General features: G+C 43.3%; 1 protein-coding gene across 1 annotated transcript; it reads left to right on the top strand.

Annotated features, from left to right (window-relative positions):
- Window positions 1-562: 562 nt before the first annotated feature.
- On the top strand, window positions 563-4,375 carry LOC131353796 (serine/threonine-protein kinase pim-2-like). Its single transcript, XM_058390871.1, has 9 exons — window positions 563-745; window positions 872-929; window positions 1,354-1,451; window positions 2,258-2,308; window positions 2,779-3,000; window positions 3,505-3,661; window positions 3,749-3,925; window positions 4,064-4,165; window positions 4,365-4,375. The coding sequence occupies exons 1-9, from the start codon at window positions 563-565 to the stop codon at window positions 4,373-4,375; spliced, it is 1,059 nt and encodes a 352-aa protein (XP_058246854.1).
- Window positions 4,376-15,891: the final 11,516 nt, after the last annotated feature.

A 15,891-nucleotide genomic window follows, 5' to 3' on the forward strand; every position in this document is an offset into this window, starting at 1 on the left:
TAACGTTAGCTTATATGGCGCTCGTTTTACAAAGCTAACTCAAGAACACGCTAAACTATTAAAAGGTACAGAATTAAGTGATGATAACACAATCATCTAATGAAATGCCATTTCTTTAATAAATTAAATCTAATAATCCGTAATATAATGCGGTTTTAAATAGTACTTACCCTTCGAGAACTGATGGAGAAGCCTTGAATCATCGCGGCATTACTTTCCACGCATGCGCAGATTCCTCGCTTCAAGACGGCGTAAATTTTACATGATTTTTTACAATTTGCTTCAAGTACTTTATTAATTCGAGTAAATATGCCAGAGAGTCACAAGTCAGATTTACTTGTCTGTCGGATGTCTAATATTTACAAGAAAAAATAAGTGGTCTAATGTCCTTCACTCAGACTGATTAGACTATATTTTTTTTAGAATTTAAGACGTAATGAAGTTTGCGTCATTGCCATGGCAACGGTTATTTTTTAAACAGAACAACACACGCGCTGACCAGAGAGGATTATCTGATTTTGGAAAGTGCTGCATTCTTGAAATAAATACATCGTTCCTGAAGATGATGGACCTAGTGTGGGATATGGACTACCACCGATCGCAGGATACAGCTGAAATGCCCGTTTTCACGGAGCTGCAAGCTGAGATGTGGGACTTGGACTCAGAGGCAGATGACACCCCGATGCCTGAAAAGTTCACAACCTACCAAGACATCCAGTCTGAGGATTGGGATGTGGACGACGAGGTAATAAACTCTTTTTAATTCAAGTTATATCTTATTTTTATACTTGAGCCAAACGCTGCTGTAGCAATATGTATGTACAAATAATGTGAGAGAATACTTTTGTAAAGGTGATATTGGATATTTCAGGTCCAAGAGGTGCCCACTTTACATCCTGCTTGTCTGGAATTCCTCAGTGATCCAAAGGGTATGTAAGACAAATGATTGAACTAAATACATGAAATAAACCACTGATTTATTACTGACCATTTCACCTGTAACGAGTGAAATAAGCTGTGGCTCCTTTAAGAGCAGAGCGCCATTTTTGTTTTTTGTTGTGGTCAGTCTGCAGTCACCTGAGCCGCGAGTACAGCATGTGTGCGGCTCCGATCTTTTTATTTTCATTTCTGTTGCTCATTTAAGTTGTCTTCTTTAAATAAATAACGCTGTTGCTATTAAAAACCCCTCGAGATGTGAAATGCGACCTGTGTGAGCTTCGTGTGATTTCTGCTGCATCTTGAGTTAGGCGAGCGATCCCTTACGTTAATGCTAACTCAGCGCGCTACATACACACAGAAGAGGACAACAAACACGAGGCTCATTTCGTGTCTTTCTTTATTTGTTTTCTTTAGCACAGAGATTTCTCGATCTGTACACCATCGGAAATCTGCTGGGGAGTGGAGGCTTTGGATCAGTGTACGAAGGAGTTCGTAGGAAAGATGGACAGCAGGTAAATGCCTGTGCAAATCCTGCAGATTGCACTGGTCAACACAATACATGAACTGTAGAGCATTAATGAGGTTAATGACATGAGCATTGTCCAGATTTTTGCATGTGCTCCAAAAACTTTCTCTGGTGATTTAAATCTATAATAAGGTCGTAATTTCATTGTAGGGCATCCCTTTTTTGTAGGTTTACTTCACAGGATTCAAGTCCTCATTGTTTTTTTGAAAAGAGGATTATTGAAATACTTTTTTCGTTTTTCATAAGATAAGATCAGATCAGATAAGATTAGATAGAACCGTATTAATCCCGGGACTAGTTTTAAGCTTGCGTTTATGAATTCTGTGTCATGTGATCTCGTTGTTATTTGTCCCACCTATTTCACTGTTCTGTTCGCACCTTCTGCCCTCACCTGTTTCCCTTGATAAGCCTCCCTATATATACACCAGGTGTTTAGTGGTTTTAGACACCCAGGTTCTGTCTCCAGCTCGTGTGATGTCACATTTTTATTTCCTGACACAGGAATAAGGAAATGCTGGGACAGATTACACATTAGAAAATGCAATTACATTATCCCTTTAAAATTTACTGATAGTTTATTCAGTTACAACGCACAAGTTGATTATCTAGTTAGAGACATTACACTACCAACTGTCATAAGGTACAGAGCTAACCTATAAATGGTATAAATAAAATGTGTCTAGGTTTTAGTTCTATTATCGGTCATAATAAGATAACACACTGAACAGAGCTATTACTAGATTTAATGCTTAAGGCTCGTTCCTATTTGTTTATGTTTTGTTTTGTTTGTAGGTCGCCATTAAACACATCCGTAAGGATGGCTCGGAGCTGTACATCACAGCTGTAAGTAACCTTACTTGACTGCTGTGATAGTAGCAATAAAGTCCTGTTTACAATTTCTTTAAAGACCAAAACTATGCAAAACGAATGCAACTTGCTGTCATTTTTCAGTATAAGAATCCTAGATGCTGCATTAGTCACTGTTCCTGACGACTTTCATAAGTCAACACCCCCACTCCAATCAGATAGTTAGGGTCAATAACTAGATTACATCAAATCACATATAAGCAACAACATATTCATTATAAATTGAACAAGTAATATAATGTGAGCTAAAGGTAACTGACACTTCAAACTAGCGTACTTTCACCATAACACATCCAACATAACATCCATATTCTGCAAATATCTTTCTTTCAAAGTCTAATTCTCCTCAGTTCAGTCACATTAGTCTTAGCTCACAGCAGCATCTAGGTTTCATATACTGAAAACTATGAAACTATGCTAATTTTATGGGGGTTTTTTATTGCTAGCCTGGCGAGACCTGCAAGCTCCATCTAGAGGTGGCTTTAATGCAAATGCTGTCAAAGCCACCTCACTGCCAGTACGTTCTGCAGCTTGTGGATTGGTTTGAAATGGACAACAGCCTCCTGTTAGTCCTGGAAAGACCAATCCCCTGCATGGACGTATATGAGCTACTGTTGAGTGAAGGAGGCACACTCAGTGAGGTGCTGGCCAAAATGATCATGCTGCAGGTGATTCATCTTTCACTATGGTCCCTCTTTGGATAACCAAAGAATTTGTTTGCTGTTGATTTGTTTGTTCTTGATTGACTCGTGATAACATGTTTGCTAGCTTTATCAGATGCTTCACAAAGTAAAAATCCCATAAAAATGGAGAACACAAAGTGATGCACAAATGCAAATAATAATGGTGAAGTTAGTAATACTAAGAAAAACAATCCACAAAGGCATCATTTGTATTTTGTTTGTGTGTGTAATTTAGATACGTGTGTGATTGAACTGTTTATTTAGGGGTACTGATGTATGGTGTGGCTGTGACTATGTGATGTGGCTGTAAGGGTCCAGTCTTGCTGAGACTGGTTGTTCTTTTTAGAGTATAGTACATAGTTACAGTCATCTAACTAGTTGTGTTTAGAGGAAATTTAATTGAGCTCGTTTGATTTTGATCCTGAGAGTTTTCTTTAGTGTTCAATGACTGATGGTATTTTTTATTATTATTATTATTTCATGCTGCAGGTGGTCGAGGCTGCCCGCTACTGCCAAAGTCGGAAGGTTTTCCACCGTGACATCAAGGCGGAAAACCTTCTTTTCAACTCCGACACCCTGGACATAAAACTGATCGATTTTGGCTGTGGCGATTTGTGGCAGGACACGCCCTACGAGGAATATGCAGGTAATTGCTCATCAACAGATATTGCTCAGAATTAAAGGAATATCTAGGTTGTGATCTTACTGATGTTGTTTTTGCTCTTCTGCTCAGGAACTCCAGATTTTTGGCCTCCAGAATGGATCCAGCAACAACAGTACTACGCCGACCATGCTACCGTCTGGAGTCTTGGCATTCTCCTATACAGCTTAGTCTGTGGAGAAATGCCCTTCAGTAATGAGGAGGAAATTGTTGCTGGGTCCCTCAATTTCATACCTGGCCTGTCTGAATGTGAGAGAATATAAAAACAGCATTTTGAGATATTACAACAAATCTGAGAAAAATGATAGTGAAGTTGCAAGCAGAAGTTTTTTGACTAAAATTTTGTGACTAAATTTCTGTCTCTGTTTCATATCACTGCCCACACAGCCTGCCGCCATCTGATCAACTGGTGCTTGGAGCAAGATCCCACCAAAAGACCAAGCCTGAGGCAGATCAGTAAACATGGGTGGTTCACAGAAGGCCTTTCAGGTTAGCCAGGTAAAACATCAGATCTACTTAAAATGAACTAACATAGAATATAATCTAGAACACTACTGCATTCTTCTATAATAAAGTCTCATGTAATTTTATTTTCATGACAGAAACATGAATTGAACAAGAAATCAAATAAGGAAACATTATGTTCTACAATACTCTATATTAATTTAAACATGTTTTTATTCCACAGATGATGAATAGGCCATGTTGTGTCAGAACATCACTGTAAATCTTCTTCTTCTTTCGGCTTTTCCCTTCAGGGGTCGCCACAGCGAATCATCTCTCTCCACCTATCCCTATCTTCTGCATCCTCAACACTTGCACCCACTAGCTTCATATCCTCATTTTTTCCATCCATATACCTCCTCTTTGGCCTTCCTCTTTGCCTCCTTCCTGGCAGCTCCATGTCCAACATTCTCCTACCAATATACTCACTCTCCCTCCTCTGTCCAAACCATCTTAATCTGGCCTCCCTAACTCTGTCCCCCAAACGTCCAACATGAGCTGTCCCTCTGATGTACTCGTTCCTAATCCTGTCCAACCTTGTCACTCCCAAAGAGAACCTCAACATCTTCAGCTCTGCTACCTCCAGCTCTGACTCCTGTCTCTTCTTCAGTGACACTGCCTCTAAACCATACAGCATGGCCGGTCTCACCACTGTCTTGTACACCTTCCCCTTGATTCTTGCTGAAATTTTTCTATCAAACAGAACTCCCGACACCTTTCTCCACCCATTCCAACCTGCCTGCACTCGCTTCTTCACCTCTTCACCCTGTAATCTTACTGTTCCACTTCCCTCCCTTTCATTCACACACATGTACTCAGTCTTACTACGACTGACTTTCATTCCTCTTCTCTCCAGCGCAAACCTCCACCTCTCCAGGTTTTCCTCCACCTGCTCCCTGCTCTCACTACAGATCACAATGTCATCTGCAAACATCATTGTCCAAGGAGTCTGACCTCCTCTGACAACTGGTCCATCACCATAGCAAACAGGAAGGGGCTCAGAGCCGAGCCCTGATGCAGTCCCACCTCCACTTTGAACTCCTCTGTCTGCCCTACAGCACACCTCACCACTGTCCTGCTCCTCTCATACATGTCCTGCACCACTCTGACATACACTATATTGCCAAAAGTATTCGCTCACCCATCCAAATAATCAGAATCAGGTGTTCCAATCACTTCCATGGCCACAGGTGTATAAAATCAAGCACCTAGGCATGCAGACTGTTTTTACAAACATTTGTGAAAGAATGGGTCGCTCTCAGGAGCTCAGTGAATTCCAGCGTGGAACTGTGATAGGATGCCACCTGTGCAACAAATCCAGTCGTGAAATTTCCTCGCTCCTAAATATTCCACAGTCAACTGTCAGCTGTATTATAAGAACGTGGAAGTGTTTGGGAACGACAGCAACTCAGCCACGAAGTGGTAGGCCACGTAAACTGATGGAGCGGGGTCAGCGGATGCTGAGGCGCATAGTGCGAAGAGGTCACCAACTTTCTGCAGAGTCAATCGCTACAGACCTCCAAACTTCATGTGGCCTTCAGATGAGCTCAAGAACAGTGCACAGAGAGCTTCATGGAATGGGTTTCCATGGCCGAGCAGCTGCATCCAAGCCATACATCACCAAGTGCAATGCAAAGCGTCGGATGCAGTGGTGTAAAGCACGCCGCCACTGGACTCTAGAGCAGTGGAGACGCGTTCTCTGGAGTGACGAATCGCGCTTCTCCATCTGGCAATCTGATGGACGAGTCTGGGTTTGGCGGTTGCCAGGAGAACGGTACTTGTCTTACTGCATTGTGCCAAGTGTAAAGTTTGGTGGAGGGGGGATTATGGTGTGGGGTTGTTTTTCAGGAGCTGGGCTTGGCCCCTTAGTTCCAGTGAAAGGAACTCTGAATGATTCAGCATACCAAGACATTTTGGACAATTCCATGCTCCCAACTTTGTGGGAACAGTTTGGAGCTGGCCCCTTCCTCTTCTAACATGACTGTGCACCAGTGCACAAAGCAAGGTCCATAAAGACATGGATGACAGAGTCTGGTGTGGATGAACTTGACTGGCCTGCACAGAGTCCTGACCTCAACCCGATAGAACACCTTTGGGATGAATTAGAGTGGAGACTGAGAGCCAGGCCTTCTCGTCCAACATCAGTGTGTGACCTCACAAATGCGCTTCTGGAAGAATGGTCAAAAATTCCCATAAACACACTCCTAAACCTTGTGGACAGCCTTCCCAGAAGAGTTGAAGCTGTTATAGCTGCAAAGGGTGGACCGACGTCATACTGAACCCTATGGATTAGGAATGGGATGTCACTTAAGTTCATATGCGAGTCAAGGCAGGTGAGCGAATACTTTTGGCAATATAGTGTACTTCTCTGCTACTTCTGACTTCCTCATTCAGTACCACAGCTCTTCTCTTGGCACCCTGTCATACGCTTTCTCCAAGTCTACAAACACACAGTGCAACTCTCTCTGACCATCCCTATACTTCTCCATCAAAATGCTCAGAGCAAAAATTGCATCTGTTGTGCTCTTTGTGGGCATAAAGCCATACTGCTGCTCACAAATTTCCACTACCTTCCTTAACCTAGCTTCCACTACTCTTTCCCATAGCTTCATTGTATGGCTCATCAACTTTATCCCCCTATAGTTGCTGCAACTCTGCACGTCACCCTTATTCTTAAAGATCGGCACTAATACACTTCTTCTCCATTCCTCAGGCATCTTCTCACTCTCTTAAACCCTGTTAAACAAACTAGCTAAAAATTCCACTGCTGCCTCTCCTAGACACTTCCAGACCTCCACCGGGATGTCGTCAGGACCAACTGCCTTTCCACTTTTCATCCTCTTCAAAGTCTTCCTGACTTCATCCTTTCTAATCTTATCTACTTTCTGTTCCACAGAGTTCACCTCTTCTACTCTTTTTTCCCTCTCATTTTCCTCATTCATCAGCTCTTCAAAGTACTCCTTCCATCTCCTCTGTACACTCTCCTCACTTGTGAGCACCTTTCCATCTCTATCCTTAATAACTCTAACTTGCTGCACATCCTTCCCATCTCGATCCCTCTGCCTAGCTAACCTGTACAAGTCCTTCTCTCCGTCTCTAGTGTCTAACCTAGTGTACAACTCATCATATGCCTTCTGCTTGGCCTTAGACACCTCCCTCTTTACTCTGCGCTGTAACTCCTTGTATTCCTGTCTATTCTCTTCAGTCCTGTCCATGTCCCACTTCTTCTTGGCTAACCTCTTCCTCTGAATACTATCCTGAACTTCCTCATTCCACCACCAAGTCTCCTTATCTTCTTTCCTCCTTCCAGATGACACACCCTGCACCTTTCTTCCTGTCTCCCTGATCACTTCTGCTGTAGTTTCCCAGTCATCTGGCAGCACTACCTGACCACCCAGAGCCTGCCTCAACGTCTGTCTAAATTCCTCAAAACATTCCTCCTTTTTCAGCTTCCACCACTTGGTTTTCTTCTCTATCTCTGACCTCTTCTTACAGACCATCAAAGTCATCCTACACACCACCATCCTATGTTGTCTGGCTACACTCTCTCCCACTACCACTTTACAGTCACTAATCTCTTTCAGATTGCCTCTTCTACATAGGATGTAGTCTACCTGTGTGCTCCTACCTCCACTCTTGTGTGCTCTCCACCCTCTTCTGAAAATAAGTGCTAACCACCGCCATGTTCATCCTCTTAGCAAAGTCCACTACCATCTGTCCTTCAAGGTTCCTTTCCTTAACTCCAAACTTGCCCATCACCTCCTCATCACCTGTGTTCCCCTCACCAACATGTCCATTAAAATCTGCTCCTATCACCACTCTCTCACCCGTGGGAATACTCTCTATCACCTCATCTAATTCACTCCAGAATCTCTCTTTCTCCTCTAACTCACAACCTACCTGTGGGGCATAACTACTAACAACATTCAACATCACCCCTTCAACCTCTAACTTCAGACTCCTCACCCTGTCCGACACTCTCTTCACCTCCAGAACATTCCTCACAAACTCCTCCTTCAGGACCACACCTACCCCGTTTCTCTAACTATCCACACCATAATAAAACGGCTTGAATCCTGCTCCTATACTACGAGCCTTGCTACCCTTCCACCTGGTCTCCTGTACACACAGTACACCTTCCTTCCTCCATCATATCAGCCAGCTCTCTACCTTTCCCTGTCATAGTACCAACATTGAGTTCCTATTCTCAGTCCCACACTTTTACCTTTCCTCTTCTCTCTCTGTCTGCACACTCTCCTCCCTCATCTACTTCTTCGACCAACAGTAGCCCAATTTCCACCGCCGCCCTGTAGGTCAACGGCACCGATGGCGGTCGTTGTTAACCCGGGCCTCGACCGATCCGGTATGAAATTCAGAGTACTGACTATTCGCATGGTTAAATTTGGCAATGTTTTACACCGGATGCCCTTGGGACCGGCAGAGAAGTCACTAGACTGTGACCCCATGGCTAGATTATTAGAATCACTGTAAATATATTCCTGTAAATAAATTAGAATTTCTGTAAATACATTTGAATTACTGTAAATAAATTCCTGTAAATAAATTATCATTATTCCTAACTGGCTGCTGTTTGCTTTCATTCAATATCATATTTTTTGATATGTCTGCATTTATGACTCAACTTCTGCTGCTGTGGATGAACACACATGGATAGCTTAAAAATCTGCACTTCCTATCAACAGTTTATGCCCAAATCTCACCATTGCTTCAGTTGATGATCTCATATGAATATAATGTAGACTTGAATTAAAAAACTTCTGCTGTAATCATGAAAACTGAGTTCATCCTGAGAATATACTCGTACTGAATATCCTTTTAAACATACGTAGAACTGCTGGAGTTTATATTATACAATTGTATGTTTCATTATATATCAAACGTTCACTTGCTGCCTAATATATCCCACCCACTAACAGGTCCCATGATGATGAGATAATCAGGGTTATTCATTTCACCTGGCAGTGGTCATAATGTTATGGCTGCTCAGTGTATGTATCTATACATATGTACATATATAATTTAAGATGAGTAGACAAGTGAAAATGGTTTTTGATCTGGTTAACTTTAAATAAAAAGGTGAAATTATTATACTACAGTTAAGAGTACATGGTTGATGAGTGCTGATTGTTTTGTTGAGGTCTAGAGCTGAGCTACACTGACAAGCTGCTCCACAAATATAGAGGATCAAAGTTCCTCAATTTTGTTTGTGGGAAAGTTCGATATTTCATGTGTGTTTATGTACATCATCATAACGTCAGTGTTTGCAAACCTAACGTAAACGCACAGGTTTAAAGTGTTCCCGACTGTCACATGCGCTTCAGCGGACATGTGTACATAGTACTGAATAACAGGGGTGAAGATTTGAGTATTATGTTTAAAATATATGTAAGCAGGGAGAAATTAATCATTTTTGCAACCTCGGGAAACTTAAAGTCAATAGTAAAACCATAAGAATAAAAAAAGAATTCTCCTCAAGACTCCAAGAAGGGTTGGGCCTGCTTGCATGCACCAGATGTAAGAGAGAAAAGAAAGAAAGAACACCCACAGCATGCACTGCAACCAAACCAATCTTATACGCACAGTGCCAACAGTCTGATACACACCACACAGCTTGTGCCACCCCACAGGGATCACCTACACCAGAGGAGGCGAAGCGTCGATGCAGGCCCAGCCCTGTACAAAACCACAATACACTACAAGTAATTTGAGGAGAGGAATCACAGATAATCAAAGTAATATAATATTTAATACAAGTCAATGAAAAATAAACACAGGACATACGACTAAATAGATAAACAGTGGCTGGTCTGCCCTTTAGTGAAAGTCCAGTGCAGTAAACCAGCTACCAAGTCTCGGTGCTCAATCTCATGACCAAACTCCGAATACATAGAAAATACAGTTATTCAACGATCATAGACAGCTGTCAGCCCCTCAGAGGTACTGCAACAGTAAATACTTTCTGCCCCTCTTTCCCACCATGTGTGGAAACACCATCAAATAATCACCCTGCATGAAAAGGTGTAAGAGGGAGAAAAGGCTGCACATTAAGCATACCTTCGGTAACAAACCAAACTCCTCACGCATCAGCGCAACCACTACTTATACCTTCTTGCTCGTTTGACTAGTTACCCACAACTGAAGCTAATTACACCAGCTATCCCCCTCCCACACCAGTGACCCTGGACCCCTTCACGAGGCTAATTAGAGGTAAGCAGTGGTAGACTCAAGCACAACTTCCCTCAGGCTTAGCAGGGTAAATGATACACTCTGAAATATAGTTTTGCAGATCACTTTTATAATTGAATATCAGGGTAACAGCTAGAAACAGATGCATTTAAGCACTTAGTATCATCAGCATTTGTTTCACCCCTGTGGACTTTTGACATAAATACACAGATACCTTCATTCACACAAACAATTAGCATACTTGCTACTTGCTACAACACTGATCAGAGTTCAGTGGCTGGTATATCTGGTAGTTGACTACCAAATCTTGAGCAACTGAACTTTTCATACATAGATTAAAATTCTTTTCATAGATTTTACTTTTTTCATTCTTCTTTGGTATTAGAAAAAAACTGTTTTGCTTTGGTATTTACATTTCTTATTAGCTATTTAGTAGCAGATTTCAAATATATTCATTCATTCATTGTCTCCCGCTTATCCGTAGCCGGGTCGTGGGGGCAGCAGTCTAAGCAGGGATGCCCAGACTTCCTTCTCCCTAGCCACTTCCTCCAGCTCTTCCAGGTGAATTCCAAGGCGTTCCCAGGTCAGCCGAGAGACATAGTCCCTCCAGCGTGTCCTGGGTCTTCCCCGGGGTCTCTTCCCGGTTGGGCATGCCCGGAACACCTCCCCTGGGAGACGTCCAGGAGGCATCCGAAACAGATGCCCAAGCCACCTCAACTGGCCCCTTTCGATGTAGAGGAGCAGCAGCTCTACTCCGAGCTCCTCCCGGGTGACGGAGCTCCTTACCCTATCTCTAAGGGAACGCCCTGCCACCTTATGAAGAAAACTAATTTCGGCCGCCTGTATCCGGGATCTTGTCCTTTCGGTCATGACCCAAAGCTCATGACCATAAGTAAGAGTAGGAACGTAGATTGACTGGTAAATTGAGAGCTTCGCCTTTCGGCTCAGCTCCTTCTTCACCACAACAGACCAGTATGTAGACCGCATTGCTGCTGCTGCTGCACCAATCCATCTGTCAACCAAGCTCCTGCTCCGGTCATACAGAGACCGAACAGCCCTTAACAGAGGGCCACGGACCCCATACTCCCAGAGCACCTCCCACAGGATGCCACGAGGGAGTCGGTTGAATGCCTTCTCCAAGTCCACAAAACACATGTGGACTGATTGGGCAAACTCCCATGAACCCTCAAGCACCCTGTGAAGGGTATAGAGCTGGTCCAGTGTCCCACGACTAGGACGAAACCCGCATTGTTCCTCCTGAATCCGTGGTTCGACTAAAGGACGGACTCTCCTCTCCAGTACCCTGGAATAGACTTTCCCTGGGAGGCTGAGGAGTGTGATCTCCCTATAGTTGGAACACACCCTCCGATCCCCCTTCTTAAAAAGAGGGACCACCACCCCAGTCGCCCAGTCCAGAGGCACTGTCCCTGACTGCCACGCTATGTTGCAGAGACGTGTCAGCCAAGACAGCCCCACAACATCCAGAGACTTAAGGTACTCAGGGTGAATCTCATCCACTCCTGGCGCCTTGCCACCAAGGAGCTGCTGGACTACCTCAGTGACTTCAGCTTGGGTAATGGATGAATCTACCTCTGAGTCCTGAGCCTCTGCTTCCTCTACGGAAGTTGTGTCAGTAGGATTGAGGAGATCCTCGAAGTATTCCTTCCACCTTCCGACAATATCCCCAGTCAAGGTCAGCAACTCTCCACCAGCACCATACACAGTGCTGGCAGAGAGCTGCTTATCCCTTCTGAGGCGCCGGACGGTCTGCCAGAATTTCCCCGAGGCCGACCGATAGTCCTTCTCCATGGCCTCCCCGAACTCCTCCCAGACCCAAGTTTTTGCTTCCACAACCACCCGGGCTGCAGCTCGCTTGGCCTGCCGGTACTCATCAGCTGCCTCCGGAGTCCCACGAGCCAACCAGGCTCGATAGGACTCTTTCTTCAGCTTGACAGCATCCCTTACTTCCAGTGTCCACCACTGGGTTCGGGGATTGCCGCCACGACAGGCACCAGAGACCTTACGGCCACAGCTCCTGGTAGCTGCGTCAACAATGAAGAAGGAGAACATGGTCCACTCAGACTCAATGTCCCCAACCTCCCTCGGAATCTTGTCGAAACTCTCCCGGAGGTGGGAGTTGAAGACCTCCCTAACAGAGGGTTCAGCCAGATGTTCCCAACAGACCCCCACAATACGTTTGGGTCTGCCACGTCTGTCCGGCATCCTCCTCTGCAAGCGGATCCATCTCACCACCAGTTTGTGATCAGTTGACAGCTCAGCCCCTCTCTTCACTCTAGTGTCCAAGACATATGGCCGAAGGTCAGATGACACGACCACAAAGTCGATCATCGACCTCCGGCCTAAGGTGTCCTGGTACCACGTGTACTGATGGGCACCCTTATGCTTGAACATGGTGTTCGTTATGGACAGACTGTGACTAGCACAGAAGTCCAATAACAGAACACCACTTGAGTTCAGATCAGGGGGGCCGTTCCTCCCAATCACACCCCTCCAGGTAACACTGTCGTTACCCACATGGGCGTTGAAGTCCCCCAGTATAACTATGGAGTCCCCAGTCGGGGCACCTTCCAGCACCCCTCGTAGGGTCTCCAAGAAGGTTGGGTACTCCACACTGCTGTTCGGCCCGTAAGCCGAAACAACAGTGAGGCCCCTATCCCCCACCCGAAGGTGCAGGGAAACCACCCTCTCATTTACTGGGGAAAACTCCAACACATGGCGGCTGAGCTCGGGGGCTATAAGCAAGCCCACCCCAGCCCGCCGCCTCTCACCATGAGGTACTCCAGAGTAGTAGAGGGTCCAACCTCTCTCAAGGAGTTGGGTTCCAGAGCCCAGGCTGTGCGTGGAGGCGAGCTTGACTATCTCTAGCCGGTACCGCTCAGCCTCCCCCACCAGCTCAGGCTCCTTCCCCCCAGTGAAGTGACATTCCATGTCCCAAGAGCCAGATTCTTTAACCAGGGATTGGGTCGTCCAGGGGTTGGTAACGGTCCATGCTTTCTTTTTCTTCATAAGGGGGATTTGAACCACTCTTAGTCTGACGCGTCACCTAGGACCCGTTTGCCTTGGGAGACCCTACCAGGGGCACTTGGCCCCTGACAACATGGCTCCTAGGCTCATTCGGGTACTCAAACCCCTCCACCACAATAAGGTGGCGGTTCAGGGAGGGGTCAAATATATTCAATTGCTGCAAATTTTCACCACCTTTATGTATTTGACTGGTTATTGGTCAGTGTTGTGGTAAATGTGATGACTGATTGCTTGAAAGGAGACAACTGTATTTTGGTTTCAAGTCAACAGACATAAAATAAATGCTTATGATGACTTTCAGCTGAAATGTGTCTCTTTCCTCATCAACCATAAAACTGACCTGCAAAACTCTATTAAAGGGTACCTTCTTCAATGTATAGTTCATTGGAGCAAAGTTTAACAACTTTGAACCACTTTTTGAACAACTAGAAGACAGTTTCTCTCTGTGTAGGCAACATGCTCATACACTGCATCAATCTAACATTTGTTTTATGTATGTTTTCCTACTGCAGAGAGAATCATGTCAGCCCACAGTGGACAACATGCAAGACCTCAAGCTGAACTAGTGATAGTACAAGCTTTAGCTTCCAGATTCTCGAACATCATGTCCAAGTCTATCCCATATCTTCACATAAGTCTTGATTCAGTGGCCCATTCCTCTTGTTCATCCAGGGCAAGTAAGCCCTGATACATAATATTTATTCATTCCACCATGGATTATCCATCATATGGACACATGCTGTTTTTTCCAGGTTTCATTACTTATTTCTGAGTATATTGAACAGGTATTAGATCAGTTCAAACTGTTTTAACACGGAATATGTACATGACATTTGTGTGCCTTTGTTTACAATTGGCCTTATTCATTTAATAATTTATCATAAGCACTTGTTGACAGTAAAATCTATGCCAACCAACTGTAATGCATTATGTGTTTTTTTACCATTTTACCCTGACATTCTGGCAACCATTGCTGCCTCACATCGGGTCTCTGACTTGTTTATTTTTCTAAGTTGACCATTATTTGATTTTTATTTTTCATGAACATTTGAGGGTTTTTTTCTCTGTTCCAAGAGACAAGCTATAGAACACTCCACTGCATGCTCCCTCTCAGGCCTGGGGAGAATTGACAAAGAGACACAAAGGTGAGATTTTCAGATAGCAAGATCTCTCATAGTTTATTCAGAATTATGAGCATACAATCACAACTTCACATGCAAGTGGTGTTCCAGTTGTACCAATATGTGGAGGGTTCTGATTGGCCATGGACTCGAGACATTTTTTTCTAATCTAATGCTCAGCATGAACTTATAGAGAGACCTTATTAGGAGAGGTAGAAAGAGAAGAACAGGATGTATTTTCTGTTTGCAACTGAGAAGAAATTATGACTAATTTCTGGTTTGAAACGTTAAAAAGGGTAAATTAAAATAACCCAACAAGAGTCATAAATTTCTGAGATAAAAAATATAGTATTAAATGATTCAGTGTAAGCAAAAAAGAAAGTTAGAATATTTTAAAATATTCTAACTATTTTGCTTACACTAATAATAATAATCCATGGTGGAATGAATAAATATTATGTATCAGGGTTTGCTTGCCCTGGTTGAACAAGAGGAATGGGTCACTGAATCAAGACTTATGTGAAGACATGGGATAAACTTGGACATGATGTTAAATACAGTCAATAAAATATCTTTTATGCAGATGATATCCTGCTATATATTACTAAACCCCATGTGAGTCTGCCAGTTATTGTGGATACTATTGATGTCTTTCGTATGTTTTCAGGGTTTAAAGATGTGTAAATAAGATGTAAATAAAAGTGAGCTAATGCCCACTGAACTAAAAGATTTGTCTTCCATACAATCTCCAATTCTCCAATTCCAAGTTTCAATGGAAAAATATACTTACTCCTCCTTCCCATTCCATCATCCATCCATTAGTATCGTCTTCCTTCTCATTGGTTGTTTCCTGTACAAATGTCATATCTGTGTGTTTTAATTTAATTAGTTCTTATAGTTCTATTTGTTTTCTTGCATCCCTTCCTCCCTGTATATTTAAGGAAGTGATGTTAAAAATCAGTCATGAATAAAAATAAATAAATAAATGATTAGCATTTTTCTACAAGGTTTGTTTTATACACTCTCTCCATCTTCACACAGCAGATCTTGTCTTGTTCTGGTTACAAACTTTTTTAATCTAAATATTTCCTGGTGAGTAAAGTCCTTGTCTTTTATGATGGCTGTAGCTGAGTCCACTAAGTTTTGTTTATTGGGGAAGTGCTGATGTACTTGGATTCCTTTCATGTTTTTGAACAAATCGTTTAATCTCTTTTGCTTTATATCCACCTATTTGTTTATCATTGTTTTGTTCATCCTCATCACTTTCTGTTTCTGCATTTATGTCTCGGTCACTGCTAGATTCCATTTCTGCTTCCTGATTAGTTTTTCTTTTTCTAT

The sequence above is a fragment of the Hemibagrus wyckioides genome, linkage group LG06 (assembly GCF_019097595.1).
Source record: "Hemibagrus wyckioides isolate EC202008001 linkage group LG06, SWU_Hwy_1.0, whole genome shotgun sequence".
Taxonomy (NCBI): domain Eukaryota; kingdom Metazoa; phylum Chordata; class Actinopteri; order Siluriformes; family Bagridae; genus Hemibagrus; species Hemibagrus wyckioides.